The sequence below is a fragment of the Gopherus evgoodei genome, chromosome 8 (assembly GCF_007399415.2).
Source record: "Gopherus evgoodei ecotype Sinaloan lineage chromosome 8, rGopEvg1_v1.p, whole genome shotgun sequence".
NCBI lineage: Eukaryota > Metazoa > Chordata > Testudines > Testudinidae > Gopherus > Gopherus evgoodei.
Window position 1 is genome coordinate 29,224,117 of NC_044329.1, and position 20,921 is coordinate 29,245,037.

The 20,921-nt window shown below is 40.5% G+C and overlaps 1 protein-coding gene across 5 annotated transcripts in view; it reads left to right on the forward strand.

Moving 5' to 3' along the window:
- TENM2 (teneurin transmembrane protein 2) overlaps positions 1–20,921 on the forward strand; it is a 1,578,682-nt gene that overhangs the window by 1,378,369 nt on the left and 179,392 nt on the right. For all 5 annotated transcript variants that reach the window (XM_030572355.1, XM_030572352.1, XM_030572354.1 and 2 more), the window contains one exon: positions 8,591–8,713. In XM_030572355.1, coding sequence (XP_030428215.1) covers positions 8,591–8,713 — 123 coding nt within the window. The remainder of the gene's footprint in view (positions 1–8,590; positions 8,714–20,921) is intronic.

The window sequence follows — 20,921 nt, forward strand, 5'->3', positions numbered from 1 at the left end:
AAATTCAGTCTCATCACAGTCAGAATAGAAGGCAGAGAACTAATAATGATACAGGTTGTGACTATTGTTCCAAGCTGTCTTTAACTCTGCTTTCTTGTGGGGCTCCCGGGAATTTGAAGCCAGGTCTTCAGATCATTTTTTCCCTCCATAATGTAATTCCAAGTGTGTGTAAGCTTTTCAAGTATTTTTGAAGTAGAAAGACTGAAGTTGAACATAGGAGGGGTAAATTTTCAAAGCATTGCATGGGAGATAGGCGCACAAATCCTATTACTGCTAATGGGATTTGTTGGCATATCTTTCGAGCACTACTTTGAAAATTCATTCCATTCAGTTTGTTGCAGTTCAGGAGGAGCGAAATCACTGAGTTTGTTTGAAAAAAGTGTTTTGTTTTTATATTTTGTTTTGTTTTCCACTCTCTTACATATAAGCACATCAAAAATCAAATACCTTATTATCTTGCTTCAATCTTCTTTTTCTCCTGCAGTAATAAATGTATCCAAAGGGAAATAATTAATAATTCTCAGTAGAAGCACCCTTTTTCCCCTGCTGCTGATTATAATACTTCAGTCTTTAACAGTACCCTTTTATTATCTGTTTAATAGCAGCATACTAGGCACTTTGCAGAGGAGTTATAAAGTAAGAGCCCTGTCCCAAACAGTTAAGAATCTAAATGAGAATTAACATGTAAAGAGGCAGATAACGCTAGGGAAATACTGCCCTATGTGGTGAGGAATCAACCTTCCCTAGCATCATGTCTCAGAAAAGCACAATCCCTCCTGTATCTCTCTGGGATGCGGAAGGAGCGTGCCTGGGATTTCCTTCCTAAGGGAGGGGAGCACTATGCTCTTCTCTCTGAGAACAATACGCTAACCCATTTTAGAAGATTTTAGAAGTAGGGACAAGGCTCATGCCCCCGATTTATGCCTGGGGAATGAAGAAGTGACACTCATTGGTAACTATTTGTGAGCCAACCCCTGTATTGGGAGGACAGTGGGTGACTTCTGGCATACTTGTGTCCCTTGCACCATGCATGTGACCCAGAGGTAATTTAGCCCTAAATATTTGTGGGTTTCCATGTTTCACAAAACATTTCTCACAACATTCTTGTGTAGTAAATAAATATAGTCTCCCTCTGGAAAGGTAATAGATTAAAAACTGTGTAACTTGTAAGGTGTTTAGCTACAGTACCATGGTGATAGTACAGAATAAAAAGATAGGTTAGTATTCTGAATCTCATTCCACTAATAGGGATGTTGAGACATTCCCTGATTCTACTCCCTGTAGCATTGTGGTAACATCTTTGTATCCAATGGCGTTCTCCAGCATTATACCACTGCAAATAGGAACTGAATATGGCTCTAGGAAGTTAAATGACTTGGACAATGAGGCATGATGCATGATACAATACAAAAAAATACAAAAAAGTTGCATGTGCTGATAATGCTTTAAATAAAAACCCAAAATGTATGTTTAATTTAAATGTATTAGAACAGTTAGTACATATTAAATAACTTACTAGTCTTGTGACAAGCATATTATTGAAGTTTAACAACTGTGAAAAAGAGAATAATCTATTAGTTGTGAAAACAAGCATAGTAAATAAGCAGTTATTTTATTTACATATTACAATGGTCACATTAAATCTAGAACAAATGATACATTTAGGAAATCATGCTTTAAACTGTTCTGTAGGGAACAATCCTGCGCTGGCACATGAAGGACTGGGGACATAATAGGTCTGTTCCAGTGTCTGACTTTTCCGATGCTGTGCAAGTATTGTTCAGATGTTTCACGTGAGCAAATTCAGTAGAATTCTTATTCACCTAACCCTGCAGCCTGATTGCATAGCTTCCCTAGACAATTGGCATTGCACAAGTAAAAGAATATGCCCCATAAAACAATTTGATTGCTTTGTCTAAAAGATATCTCTTAAGAAAATGTAAATTGTATTAGTTGTGTCTCTAAAGTTTGCTAGCGGTTTTTTTTTTAATGTATTCACTTCTCCCACAACCAGAATTGACCCTACTCTTCTATTAAACACATAGTGTAAGTGTTTTTACGTGAGTGAGAACAAATTTCAGCACTGGATTGAGGAACTTGCAATAAGTGGGATCTGGTATACTGCATTCCCTGCCTGTAAAAACATCCTAATGGTGAGACACAAGGGCATCTAAGACCCCAACTGCCTGTGGAAAATGCTCTGTGGTATTAGGACCTATGGATTTGCTGGGAAGGTCTGTTCAAGCATTTCTCAAGGAATCAGGACTGGTGAATGGGCAGAGGAGTCTGTTGATGCCTCAGAGCGCATCTAGGGGTTAAGACTCTAGAGAAGGCATCCAGACTGGTGGATGGAACTGAAGACTGCAAGGCACTGGGACAGGTGAATGCAGCAAGGAGAGCAAACATTATAAACAAAAGTGGCCTGGGTTTGGGGGCCAGGCTAGGTTCATGCAAAACCCTAATGACAGCCCTGACAGCTTTATCTTATTCATGTCAGGCACCGCACCTAGCAGAATAGTGTTTCCCCCTATTTGTATGACACAAATAAGTGCAAAAAGTGATACAAACACGCATGCAGTACTCCTGAACCTATTTCCTAGTATTGCTGTTATTTAGATGTAAATAGTGCTCATTAGTCTATGATATCTTGAAAAGACCCTGATGAAACCTAATTCTCTGATAACAAACTATTTTATTGTGATACTCTATGAGGAATAACAGGGAATTTTACCCCAGGAATCCGAAAGGAGAACAGAGAGTTATTTTATCTGGCATTGTAGTGCAGGGGATATGCACACGAAAAGAAAAGAACACACCTACTGTTTCTCTTAGAAATGTTTGCCATGTGCTAGATAAATATATATGTCTCTATATTTCAATGACAGAGCACTAATTTCTCCATTTGGTTGTTTTGGAGCAATCCCTTTGATTTAAGTGAGTTACAGTGATGTAACTGAGGGAGGAGAATTTGGATCATAGATTCCAAACTTCCTTAGGCTGATTCTCATTTACACTGCCAAAGGGGTATAAAGAGACCTTTGTGTAACTAAGAATCATGGCCCCTGCGTTCAGCATCTGACTTTGAGACAGTTGCCTTCTCCTCCATTTAACAAGAGAAGTCAAATATTCTGCTTCGCCTCCAGTTACATATTGACATTGCTGATCCTTAAAATATCCTCTGCTCCTCATTGCCCTCTCTGTAAACACAGCTGAGGGCTGACTGCCATGTGTACACAAGCCGAAGACAATGTCACTCTCCCTGTAACTTCTAATACTTATTGATTGGCTTTTGTAGGGTTTATTCTGTTGCCAACCATTGTGTGTGAGAAAATGTTTAGTCATGCCCCTCAAAGCTGCAGTGCTCTGTACACGAAGGACACAGTATTTGCTTCCAGAGCTGCCGCTGCCTTACTGAACCTAACTCCTCTCTGAGCTTTTGCTCAGAGTCTGTTAGCTGTGCATCACTATTAGCAGTCTTGTTCATGCTTTCTTTTTTGTTAGCTTTTTTCTGAGCATTCATGTGGCCATTTATTTTATTCAGGTGTTTAAAAGGCAAGCATCATTGTAGTATTTGAGCACCTTAATACTCATCTTTCTTTAAATGAATGGAAGACTTGGCTAGACTCAAGCATAATGGTGTCAGACACTTGTGCAAATTTTCTCCATTCAGTTCCTTCATTACCCCTCTCTCTTGATCTTATGAACCCTTTCTATTCCAGTCTTGGGCCTCTCTTGAGGAGAGATTGACAATCATGATGAATTGTGCATTCATTTTGTAATGCGGGCAAGTAATCCCTTGGGACTAGGCCTACCACACTCATCTCACTTGTGACTTGTGTGTCAAACTTGAACCTGTTTCTCCAGAAAGAAAATGCAAAACACTAACCCACTGTGTCCGCTAGCCCTCCAGCAAGTGGCCACTAATGAGCAATGTGAGTTCAACAAGACCAGTTTGTGACATACATAGGTTTATGTTGCTGTGGTTAAACAGGAATATCTAGAATTATATGCTACTATTAGAAGTCTTTTCCTTCCCTGGGGCAGTGGCATTCAGGGGAGTCCTTGGCAGTATGGTTTTTGCAACAGGAAAACTCAATACGCCTTATTTTGAACTCATGCTGGTGTCAGGAGTAATTTCACTAAAGTCAATGTTAAATTGGTATGAGGTCAGAAGTGAAGCTCACAGTATTTTTTCTCTCCTACATGAGAATAACCCAAAGCAGACAATGAGTCTATGGTACTTATTCAGTAATTCTTTTGTTGATATAAATTTGATGGACCAGTTTCTGCTCTCAGTCACACTGGAGTGAATCTGGAATAATGCCATGGAACTTACTAGCGTTAGCTAGATTTAAACTGACACAGCTCAGAGCAGAATTTGGCCTGGAGTTTCTAAAAAGTTACCCCACTTTGGGATGCAGTTATGCTTGACCACTGTTGGTAAGTTTAATGATTTGAAAAATTTGCCTATGTAAAACTTAAGAATTCTGGTTGATTTTATGAAATTGCTGTATTATTGAATTCCTCGGTGTATGTTGAACCAGCCATTTGCAGACGAGGCTGGTATCTCCCAGATCTGAGCTATGGAGCTGGGACAGGAGCAGCAAAGAGTCCTTACCCTGAATAGTCTTCCATTAGGCACCCTAGAACAATGGGATGAGTGCAGTCTAGAGGCAACTAGTTCTAACCGGGTTGTCTGCAGGCGGAGAGGTTGGAGCAGTGGAAAATACCAAGCAGAAAAGAAGAAACAAAGTATTAGAACATGTTTTTAAAAACACATCCTCTGTAAGATTCAGAAGAACACAATGGAACATGCACTCTGAGCTGAGGAACCTTTTGACTGCCAGACTTGAACAAGCTAAAGGCACCTTGGTGCATGAACATGAAGAGACTCCGTGACTGGAAGAGAAGGCTTAGCCAGAGTAGTAAAGTGCAGGATAGAGCATCTAGGACCCTGAAAAGACACTGACCAAATCCCAAAGGATGCACAAGAGGGATGAGGAAACTGAGGCAGGGATTTGCATGGAGGTTTTGTTTTTCCATAGAACTCTATATCTCTTGTGGTATCTAAAAGTAAAGTTTTATTGCTTTAGAAATTCCTCTGCAAAGACTGTCTCACTTGCTTCAACTATCACATGTCCCTGAAGGGTTAAACTGTAACAGAGAATGGAGCTCCGGGGAGAGTGTGCTTAAGCGACTGGGGTGTGTTGGGAGATCAGCATTGGTCCTAGGTGATCATGGGGTCTCACTCTGTGGAAGTAGTACTAGATGGAGAGTCTGTGCTTGGGAAGTATGCTCAAGAGGCCAGAGCCAGAGGCTGTGGTTGGAGCCTCCCCATGCCCAAAGGGGTCCACCTAGGGTTGCCAACTCTCTAATCGCACAAAACCAAATACCCAAGGCCCTGCCGCGAGGCCCCGTCCCTCACTCACTACATTTCCCCCTCCCTCGGTGACTCACCCACCCTCACTCATTTTCACTGGGCTGGGGATTGAGGTGCGGGAGAAGGTGAGGGCTCTGGCTGGGGGTGTGACCTCTGGGGTGGGGCTGGGTATTTCAGGGGTTTGAGGTGCAGGAGGGGGCTCCAGGTTTGTGGTGAGGTCAGGGTTGGGGTAGAGGGTTGGGGTGCGGGGGGGTGAGGGCTCTGGATTGGTGGTGTGCCTAGAAGCCAGACCTGCTGGCCACTTCCAGGGTGAAGTGTGGTGCCAGGACTGGTTGGGAGTAGCTTGCCTTAGTGACGCAGCACCGCCAATTGGACCTTTAATGGCCCAGTCGGTGGTGCTGGCTGGAGCCGCCAGGGTCCCTTTTCAACCGAGTGTTCCCATAGAGAACTGGACACCTGGTCACCCTAGGTCCAACACAGCTGACTGGTGCACATCCACAAGAGGTAGCTCTGCCTGGACTATGGCAGAAAGTAAGAGCGTGGAGGTGGTCAGGAGGATTAAGCCACAGCATCACAGTTTTCTCAGATGTAGTTTTTAAAGAACCAAAGTAGACCACAGGAGAAGAATAAGCACTCATTGGGCCAAATTTCACTGCTGGTGTAAATGTGCACAACTTCTGAATATATCCCACTATTTTTAATTACGAATGTATTCCTTTGCTGCAGGCATTCTTGTCTGATTAACAGTACAAAAGGTTAATCATATAAATTTACCATCTCATGGTCTTTTGAAGCTTGAAAGAATAGACAGCTTCTTGCTGTCACTACTCAGTTGCTTCTCAGAGCTGCAATATACAATACCAAAGTGTAGCTTTTCTCCCAGACCCATGATACATACAAATTCCCATACTGTATTCTTGGAAGAAGATTAATATGTCTCCTATTTACAAACAGTCTTACTTTTCTTAGTGGAGTTCATCATGGATATAAGTGCTAGATAGATTGAACATGCAGAAGATTATCATCTTCTCTCTGTTGTCTCTATAGGAGCCTATGGTAGACATGAAAATCCCAGCCCTGTTAGGAGTGATTTCTAATTGTTCCTTCCTAATATGCATCTATGATTAAAGCACAGAGCAGCAGAGTTTATTAAGAAATCGTGGCACACTTGGAAGCAGATGGATCAGGGTTTGTCTTAACAACACGTTAATAAGATCTTTTTTAATTCCTTGTTTGAATTTACCTGGTAGTTATAAATTATCAACTATAATTCTCTTGGAAGAACTAACCACTAGTTATATTTTCCTTATCTCTTTCTTGTAAAAAAAAAAATGCTTCTTACTTGAAGCAATAGATTTTCATCTCTTAAAGTAAATGACCTATATTTAAGGTAACAATTGCAAGAGAAAATTAGGTACAATTTTGAACAGAAACAGCTCTCTGAGTGTTACTTCAGCATAGATAGTACAAGTCTGAAGGTCCCCTGTCTAGGTTATTCCCACGACAGGCTCTTAAATTCACTGACGTCTCACTCATTATTCTCTGTGTGGACTGATCCATCCAGAACAGTGAAAGTATGTTGAGCCCTGAAACCTGCACATCACTATCAGAGGCAAGGACCATCCGCACAAAGGTCCTGTGCTTTCTCATTACTACCAGGCCTTCTCCAGGTCTTCTGAAAGTAGCAGTGTAGCTCTCATGCTCACTGCTCAGAAGTGGGGAGCCCACATAAATTAATGATCCTCGGTCATTATTAGCCGGCAACAGTCTGGCCCACACGCTTAGTGGAAAGATGGTTTCATGGAGAGCAGCTGCTCCCCCTCCTGCCTCTTGCCTGCTTCCCTGAACACTGTGGAGACCAAACTCTGCAGAGCACTTTCAGAGGGGCTTTCCAGGGGGTTGAGAAGGAGGGGAAAACATGTTGCAGAGCCTACAGTTCCATTCCATAGCCATCCAGCTGGGACAATTGGGTTCTTTTATCCTTCTGTATGGGGGTATGTGTTGATCAAAGTTTTTATTTTTAATCTTAATTTGGAGCAGTCATGCCTATATTGATACTCTACATTCAGAGATAATAACTGTATGAACCATTTCCTATGTATTGCTAATTACCTTTCCATTTTTTGTCTTACCCATCCCTATGTCAAATCTCTGAGCATATTGTTATGTGGCTTTCAAATGCTGGAGATGTGCTTTATTGGATACTGTCTATCTGTCTGTGACCATTTTAATTCTGTTGTGCATGCTTGTAATTTGGTGCATTGTCACTCAGATCCGGCATGGCAGAACTGAGCTATTAAAAGGACCATAACTAAAGTGTGGTGTCTGCCCCGCAAAATAATGGTGAGCCCCTCCTGCCGCTATGCCATAGCTAGCGGAAAACATTCTCCTTGATGCTGTGTCCGTTCTTGTGAATGGCGTCAGTGATGATTATGGACAGACAAATAAATAAAATTAGCTGTTGGCACTTCATACACAGCAGGAAACAAAATGAGCCACGGGGCTATTATATGATGAAAGTATGGAAATTTATGCAAGTAACTTAAATTTATGCAAGGGAAAGACGTGTATATAAATCCCTAGTGCAGCACCTGAAGGATGCACCCCAAGTCCTTGCCAAACAGACAAGACCAACATTTAATAGAGGAACAAAAAAGTATTTTCAAGTTTGTAATCTGATAACACAGTCAAGAGCAATCAAAATAAGAGCTGCTGGTGTCAGTTTAAATCTATGAAAATAAACACTAAATAATCCAATGAGGAAATTCTGTTTGGGGTCAACTGTGCTTTCGTGTATTTTAGACCTAATATAAATTTATACTTCAGGAAGTATCACACTTTGTATTTAAAAATGCCATCTCTTTTTAACTTACTATTTTAAGAAATGTGTATAATTTGGAGAATATTGAGAAAGAAGGAGCTTGCTTCCAATGTCTAAAATTGCTTGTCTGTATGTTTTTGTTTGTTCAGAGATGGATGATATATTGTCCCATTGTATTTTGTTATTTACAGTACACAGTAAATGAACAAATATAAACCAAGTCACTGTGAGACTGCTGCTTTTTTTAACACATTAATTTGACCCTGGAACAAGCTGTTTTTACAGCATCTTCTTGAAGAGGGTTAATTGAAAATGGCTGCTGCCCCTCCCGTTGACTTTTTAATTTATATATTGTGTAGTTATTTTTTATTACTTTGTCTCTCCTGCAGCAATGCATCTGCTCGGACTAAACTGGCAGTTACAGCCAGTGGACGGACACACCTTTAACAATGGGATAAGAACTGGATTGCCAGGGACTGATGATGTGGCAACAATGCCATCTGGAGGAAAAGGTGAGGTTACAGCTGTATGTTTTGCACTCTATGGTCTTGGAAACTCACGGTGCTGTTTGTAATAAATGTACTTTTCTAGGAGTTATGCAAAAATATTTATTTATAACCTTTACATTCTGCTGCAGTAATCTTACACTGCAGTGGCTCTTTGCCTGGTTATAACCATCCGAATGCCTTCTCTATCTTTAGTAATTCACAAAAACCTTTAGACCCTGGACTCCAAGATACTAAATAAAAAGTTTACTACCAAACATCCCAGGAAAAAGAAAAGGCTAGACACAGCATGAAAAGAAGAAATACACTATACTGTCTGCAAGGAAAGTGAAGAGAGCTTTGGCCCCTGATGGGACCACATCTCACAATCTTGTCCTGATTTAGGCAAAACTCTTATTGAAGTTATTGGGAATCCTGCCTGAGTAAGGACAGCAGAATTTGACTCCCTAGTGAATAAGTTTCCCCTTAGTATTAGTAAAGGACAGTAGAGTAGATTATTGAAGCAGTCATGCTCCATATTATTCCAGGGAGAAAATAGAGACCACAGAATCAAATAGAGACTGAGTGCAAGACTTCCTTTTGCTGTGTTTTCATATCCCTCTTTTTACTGATTATTATAGTGGTGTTATTAGTAATAATTAACACTGATCATTGTTTCAAAGCATTTCATAGTTAGCCCTCAGATTGCCCTGTGATGGGCAAACTGAGACACTGAGAGAAGGAATGACTTGTGCAAAACTACAATATTAGTTGGTGGAAGTGTTTTGGATACAGACCAGGATTGTGTGGTTCCTCTGACCTGTAGTTATGGTGTTGGAATGTACACTGTCACTGATCACTCCTGATGTGAATGATCTTACAAAGCGGAGGAGGGGGCAGTGCTTAGAGTAATAGAGTAGGAGGTATAGAAAAACTGGATCTGAGATTAATGCATGGGACTGGGAAGCAGGAGAGTTGAGTCCAATTCTCAACTGTGGTATACTCCTGTGGTGAATCCTTAGGCATGCCTTTGAGCCTCGGTTTCCCCATATGTTAAACAGAGGTATTAATACTTACCTCGCAAGGGTGTTCTGGAGGTGAACTTATTAATGATGGCAAAACATGTTTTGTTATTCAGATGAAGGTGTATGGGCCTGACTTTCAGAGATGCTGAGCACCTTCAGTTCCTGCAGACTTAATCTGAAGCTGTAGTGCTCAGCACTTCTAACCATCAGGCCCTAAATACAATGCAGAATTATCATATTGTATCACTGTTAAATTTTGTCCAGTGTGTACACGAGTGAGAGCCCCTATGTTACTAAATAGGAACATGAATATCTTGTTGCTTTTACGCATTTTACTAAATTGACTAAAATGCTAATAAAACCTTTGAAAAACAACACATTTAGGTAAGTATCCTTCCACCATTAAATATAATGAATGGCAGAATGTCTGAAAGTAATGAATGACAGAAAAGCAGACCCTGATAGCAGCGAGGGTGTGAAAGGTTTTCTTCCCCCTCCCTCCATTTATATAATTTAAAGTTAATATTGCTATGCCAGCACTTTTTAGGAAAGCTTTTCACATAACAGCCATTTCGGATATGCCCTTCCTGGCTGTGCAGAGTGACCTTTTATAATTGACATGGCTCAGGATGAAGCCAGTCTTTTTAAAACACTAGTCTTCCAAAGAAACCTTTAACCCTTTGTATGAAAATAGCCACTTACATGCAAGCTGTGTCATCCCAGCAAGCAGCCCATTTAAAGGCAGCGCCGCTTGTGCAGGTGGGGGAAGGAGGGGAGGGTGAAGTTGCAGGGAGGGGAGGAACAAGCAGATATTTTTGACTGATCTGCCTATCTCTTATCCCTGGGCTAAATTCTGCTCCGAGTTTCACCAGTGTAAATCCAGAGCGACATAAATGATTTTACTGGTGTATGCTGGCATAACTGAGAGCAGGAACTAGCCTTTTGATAATAAAATCATAATTTTTACATTTATACACTGTAGCTCAATGAAGACTGATGATGTCTGAACATGAGTCAAAGTTGGGTTACACCAGTATGTAAAGATCAAGCTATAGCTGAATGAAAACAGGGATGCTTACTGTTGCCTTAGGGTCTCAAAGCTCATTTAAAAACTAGGGGATTTGAGGAGGAGGGCAAAGGGGAACTTTATGCCTTCATGCAGGTAACAGTGCAGGTACTCTCCATAATACTGAAGTGAGCACTGGGGGATCTGGCCATCTAACTCATTTGCCTGCCTGCCATGTTGCCAGGTAGAAGTGTGTAGTGTGTGGGTTACAGGTCTTGTCCTCAAGCTGTATGTTGCAATCAGCAGCAAGTACTAGCCATGGATGCACCTGCTTAAAGAATCAGTAAACTGCACCTACTCCACAGTGAATGGCCCTTTGCTCACTGCCGGGAATCCTGCTGTGAATGGCAAGCATCTGTTTGCAGAAGCTGAGGATCTACCTTGTAATGTTTTTGTATACAAAAACTATCTACAAATAGTTTAAGGAGTAAAAAAATGGATGATGGACAGTTATCATTTAGCAGAAGAAAAAGAACTGGAATAATGGAGTGAAACTGATATAGGGGAAATGTTGGCTGAATATCAGGAAAAGCTTCCTGACACTGAAATCTATTAACCTCATGGAACTGTCTCATAAGGAAATTAGTGGAAGCTTGGGACAATTAAAACTTAGACTGGGCAAAAAATAATCACTGTACATTAGGGAATAACCCTGCCATGGCAGAGCAATAGACTAAATGACCTAATAGAGCCTTTTTGTTTCTGGATTCTCTGAGTCTATGCCACAGTGTGTCTTCAGTTTAAAAATACTTTGGATGCTAGACACACATCTCCATAAAATGGGTGATCTGCCATGTCCTTCATAACTGACAGAATATGCTGTGTGAAAATCAACCTTAATCATCCCTCTCTAAACAGGTGATGTCTTATATAAACAAACTCCTTTGTTTGAGATTTAGAAAACCTCTCATTCTTTTATGACCTCATAATACATCTTCCCTAGTGTTGCCACAATATTCTCTGCTTTATGTTACTAAAATTTACTGATAAATGACACAGTGCCTTGACTTATAATTCTAGATGTAATTATTATGGATTACATTGTGTCATAATGTTCCATTGTACCAGGCACCATATAAACACATACTAAGGGATAACCTCTGCCCCAGAGATCTTACAGTCTAATAGTCATGGTAGACAATGCTTTGATCCCTAATAGGCTCATTCAAACAAACAATCAAAATATAAGGGCAATACATTAAGTAACCACCCCCATTTCCTCTAAACTATACTGTATGTAATCATTTACTTTGATAATGTTTTAGTCAAGATACACTGTGTTTTGCCATGCAGGTTAATGTTATTAGGGAGCTACTGGGTAAATATACTGTAGGAGCAAATTAAAATGCAAGCGAGCAAAAATGCTGTAATTTGAATGCCATACAGGATTGCATATCTGGTCTTCATAAATGCTCACATGCTGTGTTCCATCTTGGGAGATGGATTGGAAAGGCAGTGTAACCTATATGATTTGATATCTTAGTGGAAACAAAGCTTTTGATTAAAATGAGAGACAGCAGAATGTGTAGGAGGTATTTTGTTTTATATTGTTTTGTTAGTGGCTCTGGCAGTAGTTTGTGTAATGAAAGTCTATCTTGGTTACCTGTGTTATACCAACTGGAATGAAGGGTACATGTGGCGCTGCAAAAATTACTCACAGCATAATGTGTATTTTTTCTTGATTAAACATGATGAACTCATAAATCTTAATTATATCTGCAGTGAAATGGTTTGCTAATAGTTCTAAACAGGATGAGTCTTAATATACTATATCCACGAGAGCTTAGAGATGTGTTTAGATTTTTAAATGAAGCAGGCGTTTAGTGGGGTGCCTATACTACCTAAACTCTTAGGGCCAAATTGTGCTTTGCCACAGCCAAAGCCTTGGGACCAGCCCTGGGCAGAGATTCTCCTTCTAGAGTTCCTTTCCAAACTAATCCGTGATCTCAGTTCCCATCCACCTTGATGATATAAGCATAGGTGGTTAACCCACAAACTCCACAGATCAGTCAGTCCTGGGGGCCCTGTCCCTGCTCTTGGCACCTTGACAATGTGGCTCTAGACTCTTGCCATCCTCAGGAATCTGAACAAACCATGTCCCACCCGCTGTGCTATTCCCCAGACTCATGGAGGTCCAAGCATATATGGTGCCTGCAGCAGAGGTGGCTGTGTCACTCATTTACCTAAGCAGAGGCAGATCCACACACAAGGGTTCCCCCCATGTGTGGAATTAGGACCCAGTTCCTCTTGCAATACAGCTGCTTATAGGTTGCAAAACTACAGGTTATAGTGAGCCTGGAAACATTGCCTTCTCGTCACTTCACAAAACCAGACTCGTTATTACAGGAGCATCCTTCCTGTTACTGGAGTTCAGGTTGTATCATATCAGCCTCTCCAGGCTAAACCCATATTTCCTAAAGTAAATTTATTGTATTTAGTTTGAAAAGTACATTATTTCCAGATGGATTTTGAGACACTGTTTCACTTAACATTAGGAAGCTCTTTGGGGTACGGTTTGTATGAAAGATGCTAACCTGATAAAGTTGCATTGCACTAATATTTCTGTTGAAAAGGCTTGTACAGAAATATATCTTTCTAAATAAAATTAAAACTGATCTTTTTCTCCTTTCAAAATAGCCAGAGGGCCCAGCCATTGATGGACAAAAGGACAGCTGTGTTTTAGGATGCAGATGGTACTCAAACCAGCTTCACACTTACACTCATGCCTTTTAGCAAAACCCTCAATACAATGCATCTTTAACTTGGGCAGTGTCATTCTCACAAACTGTACCCCAAAAACATTGCAATGCTAAATAAAGCAATCACACAAATGTAAATAACAACAAACAGGAATGGGAGAGAGAAACTAAACAATAATGATAGGAAGGAAATATGTCTTTGCAGCTGAAATTTGGTAAGAGATGGAGAGATACGAGAAGACTGTTCAAAACAACAGAAGTTGCAAAGGAGAAGGCTCTCTCACAAACAATGAGGGTAAGAACATAAGAATGGCCAAACTGGGTCAGATCAAAGGTCCATCTAGCCCATATCCTGTCTTCCAACGGTGGCCAAAGCCAGGTGCCCCAGAGGGAATGAACAGAACAGGTCATCATCAAGTGATCCATTCCCTGTCAACCATTCCCAGGTTCTGGCAAACAGAGGCTAGGGACACCATCCCTGCTCATTCTGGCTAATAGCCATTGATGGACCTATCCTCCATGAACTTATCTAGTTCTTTTTGAACTCTGTTATAGTCTTGGCCTTCACAACATCCTCTGGCAAAGAGTTCCACAGACTAACTGTGCGTTGCATGAAAAATGGTATTAATGACTGGTATTTAATGCAAATCCATAGCCACCAGGTTAACAAGGTAGATCATTATGGATCCTCTGGAACTGTTGATTTCCCAAATTAGTGATACGTGTTTCCCAATTAGTACAAAACCAAGCATTTACAGGGTGTCCATTAATAAAGTCAACAATTACTACCCCACAGCACGTAGTTATTTCCTATTTAAGCATAGAGGTATGAGCTACAGAATCTCACATGAAGCAATTGGCCTATATTGACCTTTAATGGCAACACTGTATGGGCTAAGAGGGAGGGGACAACTCCAACTGTATATATAGTGTCAATCCAGACCCAACTCCATCTCTAAAGCTGACATTAATTGACATTAACCTGTTTTCATTCTTCAAGATGCAAAGGATTGAATTGGCAAGTGGTGTAAACTACCAACTTGAAGTGGTTTCCTCAGTCCAAGGGTGAGGGCACATTGATGGAATGATGTGGAGAAGCTTGCTCTGCCACTGCCATGTTGTTGTGCTCTTTTGATAAACAGAGGCTTTCAGAACTGTCAAATCGGCATCTCCAGTGAGCACTAGAGTAGACTTTAAAAAATGCATGTAGCAAAATAGTAATTTAACTGGGTAAATAAAACACCTTTAAAAATGAATAAGTGTTATTTGGTGGATAACAAGCTTATATATACAGGTACTTAAATACATGTTTGACTGAAAGATTGGAATAGCTCCCCTGGGTTAGAAGAAGGAATATGCATTTAAAACTCCCTTTTATAAAAGTTTATAAAAAAGAAAAATCACAGTAAAAGTGTTTAAATAACCATGAGGGATTATGAAGTAAGCAAGCAAGCTTCAAGACAGCCACTCAGAGCATTGTTAATTCACACCAGGATTGATTTGTTCACAGTGGCCTGAGTTCTTCAGGTTGGCCTTACTTCTCAGTTTCCTCTCAGTTTATGTAACATTCAGAACTTTACTTAAATGCAGCTGATGGTCTTTGAATATGATCTGCAGTAGTCCATTGAGATAAAGTAGAGGCTAAAAATAGAGAGAAGGTAAGGAGTGAGTCAGAGGGAGGGATGCACTCTCACTACATTAGGAGGTGAAGAAGACCAAAAGGAACTGTGCTATGAAAAAGTTATAAAGTTTACTTAGAAATTCTCTAGAGGCTGTAGAGGAGACAGAGCTTTTAAGTGGGGCCATTAGTGCAAAATGTGTTACTGTGAATATGAAAGTTGCAAAGGTGGGCAGTGTAGTGCACTTTTAGTCCTAAAAATAAGGAAAAACTGATGAAGCCTCAGCCAGCCACCCAGTGAGAGGCTCAGTGGTTAGACTGACATTGCCCCTTCAGCGTTCCCTGTTGTATCATGTTGGGACTAGATTTATTTTTAATAATGTTTCTAATTTGGGGAGAAAGAGACAGAGGAGTAAAGCATTAGGAGCTCAGTTCCACTCTCAGGTATAATAATTATAATATTACTGGCTTATATTTCTCTAAAGCCTCCATATGGGGTTCTTAAAGCACTTTTCAAAAACTAGTGAATTAAGCCTCCTAGCATCCCTGTAAGGTAGGCCAGTATTGCTGTCCACATTTTGCAGATAGGCTTCAAGAATTTAAAGAACTTGACCGGGATCACACAGGAAGGCTGCAGGCAAAGCCAGAAATAGAACCCAGCTCTCTTCACGCACAGTGTTGTGCCTTACCCACACTAATCATTTTGGCACTGAAAGTAAAAAAAGTCATATTGCAGATGCTTCACCTTTATGAAATTAATATCTATTTGCATCAGTCGTAATGAAAGGAGTGTGCTGCTTTTCTGCAAATAACCAATGTTTGCATAGATATGTAGGTGCAGGTATTTATCATTTACTTGCACCTGCTGTAGTTATTTTAGGGGAAACATGAATCAGTAAAATATAATCTCCAGGGATTTAAAAGCTTTGATTACTTAAACCTTTGTGGGAAAGCTTATTAATTTTGCAAATGCAAAACTTAATATAATGAATTTTAAGCTTTTTTTAAATGGAAATTATTTCAAAAGTAAAAATTTAGGACTTGTCTACACTTACAGTGTTGCAGTGAAAACGCTCCTCCACTGTGTTGATGGGAGAAGCCATCTCATCAATATGGCACTGTCTACAGTGGTAGTTAGGTCGGTATAACTGCGTCGCTTAGGGATGTGGATTTTCTACACCCCCAAGTGATATAGTTATACTGACATAAGTTTGTAGTGTAGGCCACGGCTTAGAGGCAATAAAACTACAACGTGCCATGTGTAACAGTATTGATTATATCTTTAAAACTGGACATGGGGATACATTTTGCATGCTAGGAAAAGCTTAACACAGGGATCTGAGTTTAGGTCACTCCTGGTATGTACAAACTGCAGCTGTGAACAAGTTGGCATGCTAAAAATAGCAGCTTGAGCTCTGACCTGAGGGTAAGATGGGCTTGTATTAGGGTAGCTAGCCTGTACTAGCAATGTCTACAGTGTTATTTTTAGCATACTCACTCAAGCAGAGCTGGCGTGCATCCGTCCACCTGGACTGGTAGGCACCTCAGAACACACAGGTCAACAGGTAAATTATACTTTTCCCTAATCAGCAGAATCTGCACTAATTTTTAAAGCCAATAAACCACTGAAGTCCAATTAGGAAACAATAAGAAAATTTTATTTTAATGAGATTTTGAGGGAAAGAACTTCGTTTTTTATGAATGACATTAATAAAGTAGACAAAGAGTCCTGTGACACCTTATAAACTAACCGAAGTATTGGAGCATAAGCTTTCGTGGATGAATACCCACTTCGTCAGACGCAACCCACCTATTCACCCATGAAAGCTTATGCTCCAATACATCTGTTAGTCTATAAGGTGCCACAGGACTCTTTGTTGCTTTTTACAGATCCAGACTAACATGGCTACTGATACTTGACATTAATAAAGTAGACAAGGTGGGTGAAGTAACATCTTTTATCGGACCAAGCTCTTTGGTGGAAGAGACAAGCTTTCAAGCTCCACCGAGCTCTTCTTCAGGTCTGGAGTTTGAAGGCTTGTCTCTTTCACCAACAGAAGTTGGTCCAATAGAAGTGATTACCTCACCCACCTTGTCTCTGTCATATCCTTGTGCCAACACTACTACAACAAGACTGCAACCCATTAATAAAGTAGTTTGCCAGTAGGGGACATATCTAGAGCATTAAGGCCAAAGATCCTATCCTATTTCCCCTTGATGGCTGAAAATTTTGCCTAGTTCACCTAACCTGCTGTATTTGGGTGCTAGTCAGAGGTGAAAGTGGGCCAGTATGGCATACTGGTAAGGAAGCGGCCACTAGTACTGGCCCGGACACAGCCCACGCGCTTTAATGTCGCTGCCCCTTTCCCGCACGCCTAAGGCCGCCACTGTGGGGTGGGGAGGGCAAAAGAGGCAGCTGCCCCAGGGCCTGGCAATTTAAAAGGGCCCGGGGCTCCTGGCTACTGCTGCCGTGGCTGAACCTTGGGCCCTTTAAATCACTACCAGAGCCCTCAGTGGCACAGGCCCGGCAGTGTGGAAGAGCTGGCTGGAGGAGGCTGACTCCAGCCCCGCCCCTTCTGACCAAGGCCCTGCCCCTTCCAGAGGCCTGGAGTCAGGCCCCTGTACCGGTAAGTAATTTATCTTACTTTCACCCTGATGCTAGTGAGCTTTGAAAGTGAACCACCCATACCTGGAAGCACAAAGCACAGTTTTCTAAAGAAAAAGTGAAAATATCAGGGCTAAATTCAACCAAAAGTCTTAAATCTGGAGCCTCGGTGGGAGGTATGTCCTTTATTAGTGGTAGTAATTAAATGTACTTGCAAAGTTACAACTTAAGGGAATGTAAACTCAGCAGACTGGGAAGAAGGGGTTATTAGCAGAAGTCATTGATGGCTCAAAACCATAATTGTTTTCTATCATTTGTAGTGTAGTGTATAAGTTGCTTTAATAGACTATGCAGCAGTAATCTGCAGGAAAGACTGGTCTTCTTGCAGTTCAGGTGAACTATGAGCTAATAGCTCTGGTTACAAAATGAATGGGAATGAGGTTTAATGGCTTAGGCAATATAGAGAATTCAGTTTTATTTTCTGTAGATAAAAATATGTGATGCAGAGTAATCTTTAAAGCAGATTTATGCAAAAAGCATTCTAAGTTGTATTAAGTTTTAAAAGTATTCTAATAAAGCTTCATTTTTATAGCTTGTTTTGTGGTATAATTTTATTGTTTCCCATTTTTGAGTTTTACATGAAATATAGTAACATTTTCAGAACTGATTAGCAGATAGTGCCTTTATGAATCAGTCTCATTTTTTATCATCCTTCTTGTTTAACTGGTTCGAATATTAGATACCTGTTATGGAAATGTACAATATCTCTAAATTTACATTAGTACTCCTCCATAGACTTATAGCATCTGACTGTACTGGAAAATTGATCAGTAAAATATTGCCTTTAAAAACCGCAGCTATAATCTTAGGACATGTAATGAACTACCTGAAACTATTATTTTCTAAGTATTGACTTCACAGGGGAAGTTACAGTTGCCTAATAAATAGTCTCCCTGATACAATTGGGGGTCATCAATGATGGGAAAAAGTGTCAAAATTCTGAAGTGGATTCCAGCACGCTGGAGTCCCTGATGGTCAGAGGCTGGTGTGGGTTCCAGACCCAGCATCCATAGTACAATGAATAGCTTTCAAACAAGCTATATTGTAAATTACGGGACCCTTTCACGGCCTGATACAAAGCACATAGAAATCAGTAAAAATGTCCACTGGCTTTGGATGAGTCCCTTATATATTCACGAAGATTGAAAAAAGCATAAAGCAAATAATTAAGTGATTAGGCACTCTGTGTGAAGAGTAAGAATACTTGGAAGGCATGTGGACCCATTTGTAGGTCTCTCTACCTTCATTCCTCATGTCTCCTGCCATGTTAAAAATATTACTTCTCTAGTACTTCCTGGTAAGGAGGCTGCAGCACTGGCCACACAGCAGGACTATATCTGCGCTGTGACACATTTGGAAGTTTCACAAACAAACTTCTGCACGGTGGGTCACTGGGTAATTTGAAGGTTCTTGAGTAGTAGATGTGGTTGATAGGCATATAAGTATCTTCACTCTGAATGCAAAAGATTATTTGCAGAAGAGACAATTTTTAAAACTTGGAATAAGTCCACATTTTGTCACTGTTACCTAAAGCAGAAGGGTGGTCTAGTTCTTAAAGCAGATGATTAGGAGCCAGGATTCCTGGGTTCACTTCCTATCTCTGCCACTGATTCTGGGTGATACTGCACAAGTTATTTAGGTTCTCTGTACCACGTTTCCCTATATATAAAATGAACGTGATACTCCTTGAACTGCAGTGTTGTGAGGCTTAATTCATTCGTGTGAGTAAGGCACTTTGAGATCCCCTGATGAAAAACTATAGATGTGCAAAGTAGTAGTATTCTGACTCATAACCTTTCTCAATGAGTATGACACTTCCCAGAGATACTTGGGATTGTGAAGCAGCCTTGTCCATGCCTTCTGTTGCTCAGCAGTCTGAAACCTACAGCCTCTGGCAATGCTAGCCCCCACAGACTTCTTTCTCTCTTTGCAGTCTAGTGGTAGGCACACATCAACCCCTGAGTCCCTGGAGTACTCCCTTGCAGTGTCCAGCCCTTAACTATTATACACTCATAGAAATTACCAGGTAAGCTGTCCCCAAAGGAACAGTGCACACACCAGTTTGTTTGATTCAGCTGAGGTTTAGCTGCAAGATAACGTCACTGCATTGAGATATACCTATAGTGAAAATAGTCATAAGTTTATCATTAAAGGCAAAGATTTAAGAGATAGTGAGTAACGATAATGGAAACAGAAATGGCTATATATAAAACAGCAACATAAAATGCAAACCTGGGTGAACACTTATCAGTGGTTACCTTTCCTATAAAATAAAGTAGTTTTTCACTCCAAAGGATTCAGTCTTTTGGCAAAGATAGCTGCATTTCCGTCAAACCAGGGTCCCTGCACCATTCTTCAAGGTGTTTCCTCAGTGAATGGATAACAAAATGTGTTTTTGCTTCTCTTTATATTTCCCAAAACTTATTGTTTTTGTCCTCAGAGTCAGGATGACACCCATGATTCCCTTCCTAGTATGCTGGCTCCAGGTTGCCTTCATATCCTCCTGTTGACTCCATATGCAAAATCAGGCTTCCATTGTGTTGATTTTACAGTGCTTAATCTCCATATGAGCCAAAGCAGACAGATGAATCCATGTCCCTTTGTCTGGCAAAACCTGTTTGTCAACTCTGCCTGGGACACCGATTTTAAAATATATTCTCAGTACATATACACAACTTCTGAAATATCACCCGGACGTACACTTCATAAGGATATTGAGACTCAGTATAACGGAAGCTTGTGTTAGGTGCCTCACTTTACCCTCTTTGGACAAATACTATAAAAGCTATATACTAGGTGTGGTATGTTTGTCAAGCCTAATAGAAGTTGCTGTTACAGAAGACCAGCTGACACCGAAAGGCCTGTCGCAGTGGGCATGAGTTGTCTCATCAGGCACTTTACTGGACATCATGTTAATCCTTTTTACTCCATTTGCAGCCCACATACTCTTGCAGTTTCCCCTGCTTTTTTCTAGTGCCCTAATATTGCTGAAGACATTAACCTAGAAAATTCAAAAAGACATGGCCTATTAAAAACTGCAGTTTAAAGATTAACAGTTCTTAGTCAAAGCATTCTTTTTACCATTTAAAGACATTGCCCATATAAAAGTTCTAAGAGGTTTTTCATTACATGCAAGCGTAAGTACCAGGAACCTTGGTAATT